The following is a 12,037-nucleotide window of genomic DNA, read 5'->3' as shown; positions in this document are numbered from 1 at the left end:
ACAGAATAGCCCTGTGTAAATGTGAATCACTGACATTGATTTTTTTTAGTTAGAAGTTAATTCGATAGACCTAAAATACAATTTAAGTTCAGTTAATCTTAAAAAGAAAGAAAGAAAGAAAAACAAGTTGTGTTGGAGACACTTGCCTTATGGATGTGAAATTTGGCTTACATAATAAAGAGGTTGACGACTGTACTTTTTCATCTTTACATCCAAAATACATGAAAGCATTTATTCTTCATTTTGAATGATAATCAGAGTCTTTATTTTAACTTAGACAGGATCATTCAAAATATCTTGTAAAGGGTACATTGTGGTTTCAAGTTCACCATTGCTAAACGCATATTGTTTATCAACATTAATGGATCTTGAAATGTAGACTTTTTTTAGATACAAAATTATATATTAATTTGGATTTAATTCCTTGTTTTGTTTGTCATACAAAATTTCAAGGGAACATTTGTTATTTGTTAAAATGGTTTTCCTTTGTTGTGATATCTCCCTGTTGTTTTGGAGACATCTTTGCGGCAATGGATGATTCGAGAGAGAATTAAGTCTTATTTTGAAACAGCAAACCGGATATTACTTCCAGAAAGATGGCGGCGTCTGGTAAAGACGGTTCGGGCTGTTGGGGTGTCCCAGTCGTGTATAAACATCACGAACAGAGTAGAGTGTGCATTTCGCGACCAAAATATAGAGAAGGGAGGAAGGCAAGAGCTGTTAAGGTAAGGATAGCCGTAATGTCAGTCAGGAAAATAATAATCTGAGAAGAGCGAGCAGTGTTTTGGTTTAACTGTGGATGTACAGCGAAATGTGTCTCTGGTTGTCACAGAAACTGCAGATGATCAACAAATCAAACAATTTTAAGTTTTTTGTTACAGTGTTAAAATACTTGTGTAATAATAATTGTTTTTAAATGAGGGTGACAAGTGGGATCATGTTTGTAAAAAGTTGAGGAGAGGGGACCATGTTTTTTTAACTCCTGAAAAAATATTTGTAAAATAACAGGAAGAGGTTTGAGGCGTTTGTTGAGAGATATGATTTACTGAATGACCGTCAGTGCGGGTTTAGGAGTAATCGCTCAACACCATTACTGGTGATGGATTTTTTTTAATGGGTCCATGACATGACTGACCCATATTTTTGTGTCTGAATCCACTGCGGTAATTAGTGGGGATGCTGAGCATCCACACCACTCCTTCATGAAAAAAGGTGATAATAACTTCATGGCATTTTTTCATCGAATTTTGTTAAAACCTACTTTTCTGAATACATTTTCACTTTATTTAAAACATATATTTACATACATATGTTTTTTCAAACCCTAAAAATGTCAGGAGATGCAACCGCCGAGTAAATTAACAGATTATTGACGCTATTTAAATGGCATTGTGAGGAATTCAAATCAGAATGTACTCAAAACCCTAGAAATTATGTTTGAAACTTATGTGAAACTTGTAAAATGAGAACAAATATTAAATATAGATATGTGTCAGTTTTGGGAGCGAAGTGTCATTGGGATTCAAGAAGACTTTAAAATGGAAAATATTCAGGGGTTACAGGTTGAGTTGAAACTGACTGACAGTTAAAGACTTCTTATATAAAGTGTCATGTTTTTAGTTTTTAGTCATTGTATTGCTGATTTTCTGGGTTAATCCTTCGATGGTAGAGGACAGGCCAAAATAAGTCAGTGATTGACAAATCTGATGTAAAATGATCTTGTCTGATGCTTGTTTTGTTCACAATAAAACATTAATTCATACAAATAACAAGGCATTGCAAATGCATTTAAAGTCATGTTTTATCACACTTCTGTCCTGCATCATCAGGTGTACACCATCAATTTGGAGTCTCGTTACATAATGGTCCAAGGAGTCCCAGCCATCGGCGTGATGTCAGAGCTGATCCAGCTGTGCGCACTGTATGGAGTTGTGGAGGAGTACAGACCCCTAGATGAGTATCCTGCTGAGGAGTTCACCGAGGTCTACCTTGTCAAGTTCCAAAAACTCACCAGTGCCAGGTTCAGGTGGTTTTACTTTCAAACTTTACTGCTGTAGCATTGTAGAAAGACTTGCTGAATGGCTTTGCCCCATTGTTTTTTTATTGCAGAGCGGCCAAACGTCACATGGATGAGAAGAGTTTCTACGGTGGTGTGCTGCATGTTTGCTATGTCCCAGAGTATGAGACTGTGGAAGATACCAGGCAGAAGCTACAAGACAGGAGGAGATATGTAATAAAAGCTACTCAGAATAAAGGTACACTCCAAAATCAAATGTAAAGTACAAAACTTATAAAGAGTCATACATTTTCTTTTGTATGCTTACTCAATGTTTCAGTACACATTTATTTGAAATATCACAGATCTGTTCATAGTTAATGAAAAACAAACAAACAAAAATGACTGATCTTCAGGCAAATTTTAACCAGAAACTGTTTTGCGCAAAAGAGAAATCCTGTGCAAACATGCTAACAATGTTCCTTTTACATGCAATTTACCCAAATCCTAAAAAATCTGTTGTTCAACATTTGTACATTATTCTGAAGTTAAACTGTTTGTTAACAATGCTTTATTTTTTTATTTTGTTTTCCAAAGCAAGAGAAAAAAAGCGGAAGGAGGCAGAAAATGAGCAGGCTACATCATCAGACACAGCTTCCTCATCAGAGACGGTCGCTGCCAGACGGGATATAACCACAGAAACTGATGAGGCAGGCAACCCTTCAAACATGAGCCAGTATGTAGAGTTTCCTCCTCTGCCATTACCTCCTCAGGAGCATTATAACTACGGACAAATTAAACAATTCACTAAACCAACAGAGGACAATATGGGGACATCACATAATGCCATCATTAACAAAAAAGAGAGGCCAAGACCAAGCTCTAGTCACACCTCTTCAGACAGAGACTCAGGGCACAGACTCGCCTCAAATCACTGCCCTGCTGTCAGATTTTTGCCAAGGACCACTCATTTAGAGAACAGGAAACGTAAGATTGAAGAGGCTATGGAAAATTCAACATCTGATGATACCAGCAGCAATGAGCCTCTTATTGGGCCAAAACTACCAGAATTAGCTAAAGTGGACATGGAAGATGAGTCACTAAACACAACTGTACACCTTATCAGGAACACAATGAAACAGGTAAGATATATCTGGAGGTTAAAGGATTACTAAATACCCTTTTATACTTCAGTAAAATCATTTTTCTCTTCTTTTTCAGGTGGGAGCAGTCTCTGATCTCAAACCAGTGGATAAAAAAGTTAAACCCAGACGTCGGATTTGATCAAAGGGCTGCCTTGATGCTGAACTAATGTCTCTTCCAAACACCTTCTTTTTTTTTTTTTTTTTAAATAAAGATTATTTTGCTGAAAAATACAAAAAGGACATGTTTCTTCAACGTTCCCATTGCTCCTCAAATACATGCCTCTCAAATGCCTCAATACCCTGAAAAAAAGGAACATGAAAAGTTAATGTACTTTTGTGCATTGGGATTTAAATTAAAGACATTAACTGCTTTCACAGTGATTACCGTCGAGTCTGGGAGGCAGTTTCCAAAACCTTCAAGTAAGAGAGTCTCTTCTTTCACTGCTTTCTCAAAATCAGCAAAAGACAGCCGACCATCATGGTCATGATCCTGCAAAAATATAAATTATGAGAGTGAATATACATTAGTAAATCGGTCCCTAACCTGGGGTCCAAGCACCGCTGGGAGGGAGCAGAGTCCTGTTTTTTCTGACGCTCTCAAAATTGGATTTGCATATATTCAATTTAAAATCATGACAAGAAAAATAATTTACAACGGCGTATCAGAGCCACCCTCAAAGATAAAAAAAAAACTAAAAAGGATCCATTAAAAATTTTTAAAGATATATTTCTGAAGACAGTGGAATCAGAAACAGGGATGAGAGAGTGGGCATGAGACATGCAGGAAAACAGCCGCAGGCTGGACCCGAACCTGGGCCACTCGTACGCATTGGGTGCAACCCAACCACCAGGCCATCCTTGCCCCTCCATTAATTTTTAAGAAAAAAGTGGAAATTATTTAGATAACTTGTAACTACTTGTGACTACAACAAAGTTGTTTATTTATAAGGAACCAAACTCAGGATATCTGATTTTAAAAAGTTGTAAATTTACAAGAAAAAACTCCAAGCCTAAAAGTTTTTAATTTTAACCTTTTAAATTCCATTATATGAAGTTTTTAGTCATAAATTTAAGGTACTTTGTTGCATAAATTTACAAGAAACCAGACTGAACACAGTGACTGGATGACCTCAGTCTACAGAATTGTCTCCTTTAAGTCCAGGAAGTAATGATAATGCTTTAAGTCTGGGCCAAAATCACAAGGATTTCTTTATTGATCAGTACCAGTAAACTGGTAATTTGATTGGGCTCTCAACTTTTAAACTTGTGTGAGAAGAAATGGCTTCATCTGGTCTGATTTTCTTCCACTCTATGGGTGATTTTGAACCTTTCAGTGTCAAAAATTGTAAGTTTTGGGTCATGTAAATTTGTGACTTTTAATGGGAAAAAGTTCTTTTCTTGCAAATAAACATCCTCTGTTTTTTTAAGGGGTCCCAATACACCTTAGTAATACTGGATAATTTATACACGGATCTTATGACAAGACCAAGTGTGTATAGGTTTATTATGTTGGGATTTTGACAATGGAAACAATTAAAATTTAAGTTTAACTTTTCACAGTAGGTATGGGGGGTGCTTAGGGAAAAAGTCTGGGAACCACTGTCTTACTATATGGGACAACCAGTTTTACAATGATCTTTTAAACTTTATATTGATCAATTTTAATAAAATTTGTTCTGTTAAAATATTTTAACTGTAAAATCATGCTAAAGAGTATTCTAATATGAATCCCTCACAGTTAAAATTGAATTTTAATAGCATCATTTACACTGACAGTTGCACCACCTGAAAGTTTTAAAGTTTGAGATGCCAAAATCTGTAATTATATAATATAAAATATACTGAAAATGTATTTGAACAAATAGGTTTCATAGAATAAACTGATATATGCCTTGAACTGATTCATTTTTTTTTCAAAAGGAAGTAATAGATTTGGACACAAAAATATGCATGTCATATCATTGACCCATAATACAGGTTCATGCATTTAAATCAACAGGATGGTGGCTTCCATCCACTTACCATCTTCTTGAGCGTGATCTCAACCAGGTCTTTGATTCCCTCATCAGGGTCCTCCTCTGTGGGCTGTCTGTTGAGGCTGTTCTTCAGCAGCTGAAACATCTCCTCTTTGGAGATGTAGTTGTCTCCATTTAAGTCATAAATATGAAAGCAGTCTGAGTTGCGCAAAGTAAACAGTTATGAGCTGGATATTATATTGTGAGTGAGTTTTATGTGAAGGATTTAAAAGGTTGAGAGCTTACACTTTATTTTCTCCTCCAAACTCCCTCTAAGGATAACAGACAGCCCCTCAATCCATTCTTTAACACTGACTGAGCCATCATTGTCTTTGTCAAACCTCCTAAAAACTTGAAGGCATGTAAAAAGTTGATGACATTTGTACATGTATCTCCTGTATGATGATAATAGGCAAATGTATTTCATATTACCTCCATCCATGATCATGTAGTCAGTCATTCCAAACAGATCATGCAGAATGCTCCTAAACCTTCCCCTGTCCAGTCCGCTTGCTGTATGTTTAGAGATGCTCTGCTCCTCAAGGAGACGGTTAAATCCACGAATAAGGCACTCAACCTCTGTTTTACTGACTGGGGTAAAATGATATAAATAATTTAAATGAGTTGTGTATGCATTTAGGTTTAGTAAGAAAGTATCATGGACATTTCTGAAGTTGCTTTGACTAGTTTAGCTTAATATGCTAACGTACAATAAAAAAATACTCACAGTGTTTCACTTGTTTTGAGATCGTTTCAGCGAGAGCTTGGATCACTTTCCGGTTTACAGCAGACATTTCTGACATTTTTAATTCAGTCACGACAGGAGAGGGGCGAGCAAGCAGGAGGGATGTTGATGTTTCGTCGCCATGACAACCGAGTGGCATGGCGTTAAAGATTTGCGCAGCCGCATTAGGAAACTTCCGTTTGTGTTTTCGAACAGCGTAGAAATTTCGTGGCTTTTCTTGTAAAAGAAGATTATCGTTATATCACAAGTAAACTACAGTAGTCATACACTTTATGGACAAAAGTATTTGGCCACATCTTTTAGTTATGGTGTTTTAATCAGACCTGTTGCCGGGGATGTAGAAAATCAAGCAGTTAGCCATGCAGCTGATACAAAATGGAACAGTGATGGACGCAGCTTTACAGTAAGACAGTTAGGGAAATTTCATCTCTGTTGGATATTCTACAGTCATTGTCAGTTTTGCCACTTCTTTTTGGCATTTATTGAACATTTTTGTCCATCTTTGCCACATTATGCCAATTTTTGCCACTTTTATCCAATTTTTGCTTCCGTTTTGCCACTTTAAAAAATGTGTGCCCCTTTTTACCCATTTTTGCTGCTATCCTCCATATTTGCCATTTTCTATCCATGCTTGTTACTCCTTTTTGCCAGTTTTAACCAATTTTTGCTTCTTTTCTGCCCATTTCAGTTGCTTTTTACTCATTTTACCTTTCTGGCCATATCTACCACGTTTAGCCTATATTTTTTTTTTTGTCTTTTTTTTACAATTCAGTAATTATTTTCCATTAAAGTTTTCTCCTTTTTGCTTTATTTTTGGCTTCCTGAAGTTTGTGCACATCATGGCCAGCCTTTGAAGTCTAACATTACTTTCCCAATGGTTTAGGTCAGTGTGACCATCCACGCTGTTAACTTTACCAATAAAAGGTCATTTTGTTTTAAGCAGTTTACATTCTGAAAAAGGCTATATTTGACCTACAGCATAAAAAAATACAATTTGTGTTTTGTTGCTTTGATAACAGTGGCTACTATTCAGGTTAAAAATAAAATTATCACAGCTTTACTTTAGAGTGGACTGTGATTTTCCTGACCTCCATTGGTCCCCAGTTTGGCTGGGCACCAGAAAGCTCTCTCCTTTATCCCCCCTTATGGGCAGCCATATATCCACAGTAAACAAACCACTCACATTACAAAACCAGACCTGGTCAGCTCAGAGGAAATATTTAACATTCACAAATGTGTTAAAATGACATGATACATTTTCAAAAAGTCAATCTTAAAAAAAAAAACAGATAGTTTATAGTAATACATTTATTACACAGTTATGAAAATGTACATGCTATCACCACTTTAAACTGTTACATAATTAAACTTTTACATCACTATTTCCCCTTGCTCCATAAACCTGAATAAGCCATTATATCATGAATTCATGCCAACTGAATTGCTTCTTTATACACTTCTCATGTTCAGCGTCATTTAACTGGTGTGTATAGCCATGTGTTTTGTCATCAGATAATTCCGACTGAATTTCTTCCCACACACCAGACAGCTGAACGGTTTCTCTCCAGTGTGGATTCTTAAATGTACATTCAAGTTGCCCACATGGCGGAAAAGTTTCCCACAAAACCTACAAGAGTATGGCTTCTCCTCCTTGTGAATCTTCATGTGAGGAGTCAGACTTTTGCCATGTCTAAACCGTTTGCCACACACTTCACAGAAGTAGATCTTCTCCTCCGTTTGGACTTGAGCGTGTTTCTCTAGACGTGCACTTTGGCTGAATTCTTCACCGCTGACATGACAGCAGTGGGACTTTCCTCTTCTTTTCTTAAGGTTATTTGGTGACGTGGGGCTGTGAGGCTCACAGTTTTCAGTCTGTATGCTTCTCTCTGTGCAGCTCACTTTGATTATTTCACTGGTACTGCAGCCTGAGAGCATGTCTGAACCAAACTCAGGGCTTGTTTTGTTCAGTGTTACAGAACAACCAGGTAAAAATGTAGAGTGTTTTCTGCTAGACTGAGACTTTCCCTCGACCTTTGTGTAAACAGGGAAGGTGTTCTGTACAGGCTTGACATCTTCAATCACAGTCCTGGAGCTAAGGTTCTCCACGTCCAGCAACTGCTGTTCTCCTGGGCTGCTCCATAGCTCTTGATCTTCCTGCTTGATTGCTTGATTGTCTGGGACCAGCCCAGTACTGTCCTCCTGGTCCTCACTGGTATTCTGGCAGCTCTCCGGACTCTGCCCAGGCCAGAGTTTTGGCTCGTGCGCACTGATGAAGACTGTTTGCACATCTGTTAAGAGGAGAACAGGAGATGTTAACTTTTTATCAGCTTTGCTGGATGCCGTAGTCCATCTTTCCCATGATTTCCTGTCATCTCTGCATCTTTTAGGCCCAGTTCACACCAAAGATTTGCAACGTCGCTGAAAACAGATGCAGCAGTCTGATGGATTCAAAAATCTACCAGCCACTGCCATTTTTACCACCCACTTTATTTTAACAAGCAGCACATTAACACAAGGTATCCTGTAAAAACCAAGAATTATTATATCATTTATGTTGAATAAAGGGAAATGTTCCAACTATTTAATAAATACTGGAATGCAATCGGTCTTGTGAATTTGACTTTGAGGCTGGTTTGAGTCTCTATTTCAGCGAGGTCATAAAACTTCAGATTAAACTGCAATTAAGCCTCAGCTGAGTGCAAAGATAATCAGTTTGTTGCTATGAGCTCATATTAGTAGAGTTATCGCAGTCATTAAGCTTATGCTGGAAAGTGTAAGTGCTGTAGTCTATTTTAAACCACGTTTCCGACCAGTTTGTCCTGTACCCCACCGTGCAAAAGTTTGCTGTATGACATACTGGGACACTGGAAATTGATTCGCCGTTTTCCTGTATTATGAGTGTCAGCCTTGCGATTATCAAACATTTTGTGCATGATTTCTGCATTACAGCAGAATTCAAAACATCGGTTTTTAGAGCGTTAGCAGGCAGATCAGCTGCAGCAATACTCAAAACATTCCAGCACACAGCTGCCTTTAAACTTTTGACAGCAGTTCTGACAAGGACAAGGGTGGGGCTCTTTTTTCAATTAGTGGTGAGGGCCGCTAACCTTATATGCCAGATGGATTTGTTTCACACATTCATCTGGTAAACCTTCCATAGACAACGTTTTGGACAGGGCAGAGCTTTTGAAAAAAAAAACACTAGGAGGGTGATTCGATGAACATTCTGTCCGTCACATCTTTACAGGCCAGTCAGAGCAACAACACGTGTCGCCGTAGCCCCAAACCGAGTTGGGTTTACCGACAAGTAAACTCCGTAGAGAACTGCATAATGCAAACCATGGTGACTGTAGACATGTCAGTACATGGCTATTATTAAACTGTTCAGATGGGAGCTTTGCAAGATAGATTTGCCAGTAAGACACATGGAAACAGGCGAATCCATCTGCTTTGCAAGGTTAGAGGTCCGCTGGGTTCTGATCAGAAAACTGTAACTTAACTTATGCCATTTACTGTTAAAAAATTAGCCTGTTATGTAAATGTTTCATTTATCTGCATCAGTGGCTGGTAGGTTGAGCAAATTCACCAGACACTGCTCAAAAATACCCACATTTGGCTGGTGGCGGGTGCTGATTTCCCTCCCCTATGTACATTGAATTTTGCTGCCACTCTATGATGTTTATAACAAGTAGCACTGTCAACTCTCACTGTTCCCACCATCAAACTCTGTACCTATGGTGACAGAGCCTTCAGGACTACAGCCCCCATCCTCTGGAACACCCTCACTAGAAACATCAGCAATGCTCCATCTTTGGACATTTCATGAACTCTTCAAGCACCACCTGCTCACTGAGAGTCTCCAAAATCTGCTCTCTTCTAAACTTTATACTTGGCTTTTGTCTTTTGTGTTGTCTTGTCTTCTGTTCTTCTGTAAAGCAACCTTGAGTCCCATGAAAAGTGCTATATGAATCCAAGCAATCATTATTATGATTGTTATGATTATTATTATGTCATTGTAAATGAGACTCTTAATGTCAATGAGGTTTTCCTGGTTAAATACATTTACATCAAATAATCATGAAACAATATATATCATAATGACTGTAGTTATCATCACGTGATTATCATGAACGTAAAGATGCAAAAAAAAAAAAAAAGTTTATGTGCGGTGCTGTCCCTCTTGAAGAGACGTGTATTATGCAGTAACTTCTGAAATAATTCATCATCAATGGAAACTATGCGTAGTCTCCTTCAGTTGCAGAGGTGTGAACTGGCTGGAGCTTAGAAAGTTGCAGAATGGCGGTTCCAAATTTCAACTCATCTCGTCTTTGGCCTGAACTGGACTTTAAGAGAAATAAACATTTAAGAGACATTTAAGAAAATAAAAAGAAATTCAAGAAAAGCCCCAATGATTTATTCATTAAAGTTAAGGCTCAAACAAATCTGTTTTCAGCAAATACTTGTATTTTAGTGAAGTGTCACTGATCTTTAAATAACAAGTGTGCCGATGAATCTAACTGTCCTACTCCCAAAGTTTTTTCTCTTTGATTAATGGCACTCTCACACATACAGAGGACTCCTGAAAATGTCCTGACCTTGTCCAAAAGAGCTGCATGTGTGAATGTAAACAGAGATTTTTCACTCAAGACTTCTTCCTGCTTTCTGGTATTGCCCCCTCCCCCACCCATATTTCTTCACAACTGCTGTTAAAGACAAGTGTGAACAAGTCACTCAGGAAATACTCCCGAGAAATCTCAGAGGTGAAAAACAGCTTATGATTAACATTTGTTGTTTCAGGCACAAATGGCGTATGGATAGGTGTTTCTTTATTTGTCTGGTCGATATAGCTTTCTGTGATTCTGGTGTATTTGCCTAAATAATAAACACGTTAGCACTACGTTAAACCGTTGTAAAGCGCCTCTGAACACAACAGTTCAGCTGTTACTGCTTGAGTGCATGAAACTGCTGTCTTTCCTTAATGAGAGCTAAAAGAGGGAACAACATGAGCAGAAACATACCTTCATTGCTTAAATGTACCTCGTGTTTAGCTCTGTGCTGCTCACTGTCCTGTTCATACTCTGTTAACGTCCTGTGAACAGCAGCAAAGATCTCCTCTGCTGCCACACTGAGCCTCTCACTGATAAACAACCTCAGCAGCTGCAGATGGGACATCTTCACCGACCGATAGCCCTGTATCTGTAACAGCCTGTACAACCTGTGGTCAACTACAACACAGCGTCCATTAAAGACAAGCTACATCAGCGGGGACGTCAAAACATCCGGCTGGAACCTTCACAATAAAAGTAGCAATACGGTTTGTTGTGTGATTTATTTACATAACAGAGTTATTACAATACGATACATTACAAATAATAAAATATCAAAGGTATGTTATACAGGGGATAAAGTGAACATGCAGATGCATCTAAAAACAGAATATCAGCAAAAAGTTCGTTTTTCCTGTGATTTAATTCAACAAGCAAAACCTCCATATATCCTACATTAATCTCATACAAAGTTAAATATTTCAAGACTTTTTATGCTTTAATCTTGATGATTAGGGCTTACAGCACATGGAATCTACTAGCTGTTAGCCATATTTATCAAAATTAAAACAAATAAAGTCTTGTTATATTTCAATTTGTTGGAAAACATTTTTCTTAACATGAAATCCTTATATTTTTAGATGCACATGCAAAATCTAGAGGTTGTGCCACTTCACCTTTACTGAACTGTTGTATCCTTTATATGAAGTTTTGACAGCTTTCAGGAAACTTTTTCCAACTCTAAACAATTCAGTCATTCCTAATTGATGACTGATTGTATCAAATGTAAAAAGCAGCAATATGCTGAGAAGTGGAAAAGATATTAAAAGAATAGAAGTCATTTTACAAAATACAGTATAGAATAAAGAAATTGAGATTAGACTGAATAATTCCTTATCTCCATAGTATTCTCAGATCCCCCTATAAATAGTAGAGGTATTTTTTATTTCCCTAAATGGGCAATGATTTCATGCAAAACATTACAAACTAACAGCATGACAAACAACATGGTAAGCACTAAAATATCTACAATTAATAAACTTTTATAGTTGTTGAAACATGATTCAGATCCACTGTATGGTATCCGTAAA

The 12,037-nt window shown here is 37.5% G+C and overlaps 3 protein-coding genes across 4 annotated transcripts; 1 reads left to right on the top strand and 2 right to left on the bottom strand.

Moving 5' to 3' along the window:
- Window positions 1-595: 595 nt before the first annotated feature.
- On the top strand, window positions 596-3,361 carry rbm48 (RNA binding motif protein 48). The gene is made up of 5 exons (XM_041809525.1): window positions 596-725; window positions 1,830-2,020; window positions 2,110-2,255; window positions 2,594-3,138; window positions 3,218-3,361. Exons 1-5 carry the CDS (start codon window positions 597-599, stop codon window positions 3,278-3,280), a joined length of 1,074 nt encoding a protein of 357 aa, XP_041665459.1. The 5' UTR covers window position 596; the 3' UTR covers window positions 3,281-3,361.
- A 29-nt stretch (window positions 3,362-3,390) lies between these two features.
- Window positions 3,391-5,966, bottom strand: efcab1 (EF-hand calcium binding domain 1). The gene is made up of 6 exons (XM_041809988.1): window positions 5,884-5,966; window positions 5,589-5,747; window positions 5,403-5,507; window positions 5,164-5,315; window positions 3,527-3,631; window positions 3,391-3,441 (listed from the first exon to the last, which is right to left on the bottom strand). Exons 1-6 carry the CDS (start codon window positions 5,957-5,959, stop codon window positions 3,391-3,393), a joined length of 648 nt encoding a protein of 215 aa, XP_041665922.1. The 5' UTR covers window positions 5,960-5,966.
- Window positions 5,967-7,193: 1,227 nt separating this feature from the next.
- LOC121524223 (zinc finger protein 480-like) lies at window positions 7,194-11,148 on the bottom strand. Of its 2 annotated transcripts, none has more exons than XM_041809497.1 (2): window positions 10,920-11,148; window positions 7,194-8,189 (listed from the first exon to the last, which is right to left on the bottom strand). In XM_041809497.1, the coding sequence occupies exons 1-2, from the start codon at window positions 11,071-11,073 to the stop codon at window positions 7,378-7,380; spliced, it is 966 nt and encodes a 321-aa protein (XP_041665431.1). In that variant the 5' UTR covers window positions 11,074-11,148; the 3' UTR covers window positions 7,194-7,377. The 2 variants fall into 2 exon arrangements, with proteins under 2 accessions (XP_041665431.1, XP_041665432.1); XM_041809498.1 differs by having other exon boundaries at window positions 10,939-11,148.
- Between the last annotated feature and the right edge of the window lie 889 nt (window positions 11,149-12,037).

This window comes from Cheilinus undulatus, linkage group 16, assembly GCF_018320785.1.
Source record: "Cheilinus undulatus linkage group 16, ASM1832078v1, whole genome shotgun sequence".
Lineage (NCBI taxonomy): Eukaryota > Metazoa > Chordata > Actinopteri > Labriformes > Labridae > Cheilinus > Cheilinus undulatus.
This window is presented reverse-complemented; position numbering and strand designations above follow the sequence as displayed.

Bases quoted from the DNA above. Each gene is read 5' to 3' on its own strand.
- LOC121524223 (XM_041809497.1), bottom strand. From the start codon at position 11,073: ATGTCCCATCTGCAGCTGCTGAGGTTGTTTATCAGTGAGAGGCTCAGT. The intron at 8,190-10,919 runs GTATGTTTCTGC...TCCTCTTAACAG, and splicing joins GGTACATTTAAGCAATGAAG to ATGTGCAAACAGTCTTCATC.
- rbm48 (XM_041809525.1), top strand. From the start codon at position 597: ATGGCGGCGTCTGGTAAAGACGGTTCGGGCTGTTGGGGTGTCCCAGTC. The intron at 2,021-2,109 runs GTTCAGGTGGTT...TTTTTATTGCAG, and splicing joins CAAAAACTCACCAGTGCCAG to AGCGGCCAAACGTCACATGG. The intron at 2,256-2,593 runs GTACACTCCAAA...TGTTTTCCAAAG, and splicing joins AAAAGCTACTCAGAATAAAG to CAAGAGAAAAAAAGCGGAAG.
- efcab1 (XM_041809988.1), bottom strand. From the start codon at position 5,959: ATGTCAGAAATGTCTGCTGTAAACCGGAAAGTGATCCAAGCTCTCGCT. The intron at 3,632-5,163 runs GTAAGTGGATGG...ATATTTTTGCAG, and splicing joins AGATCACGCTCAAGAAGATG to GATCATGACCATGATGGTCG. The intron at 3,442-3,526 runs GTAATCACTGTG...CCTTTTTTTCAG, and splicing joins ACTGCCTCCCAGACTCGACG to GGTATTGAGGCATTTGAGAG.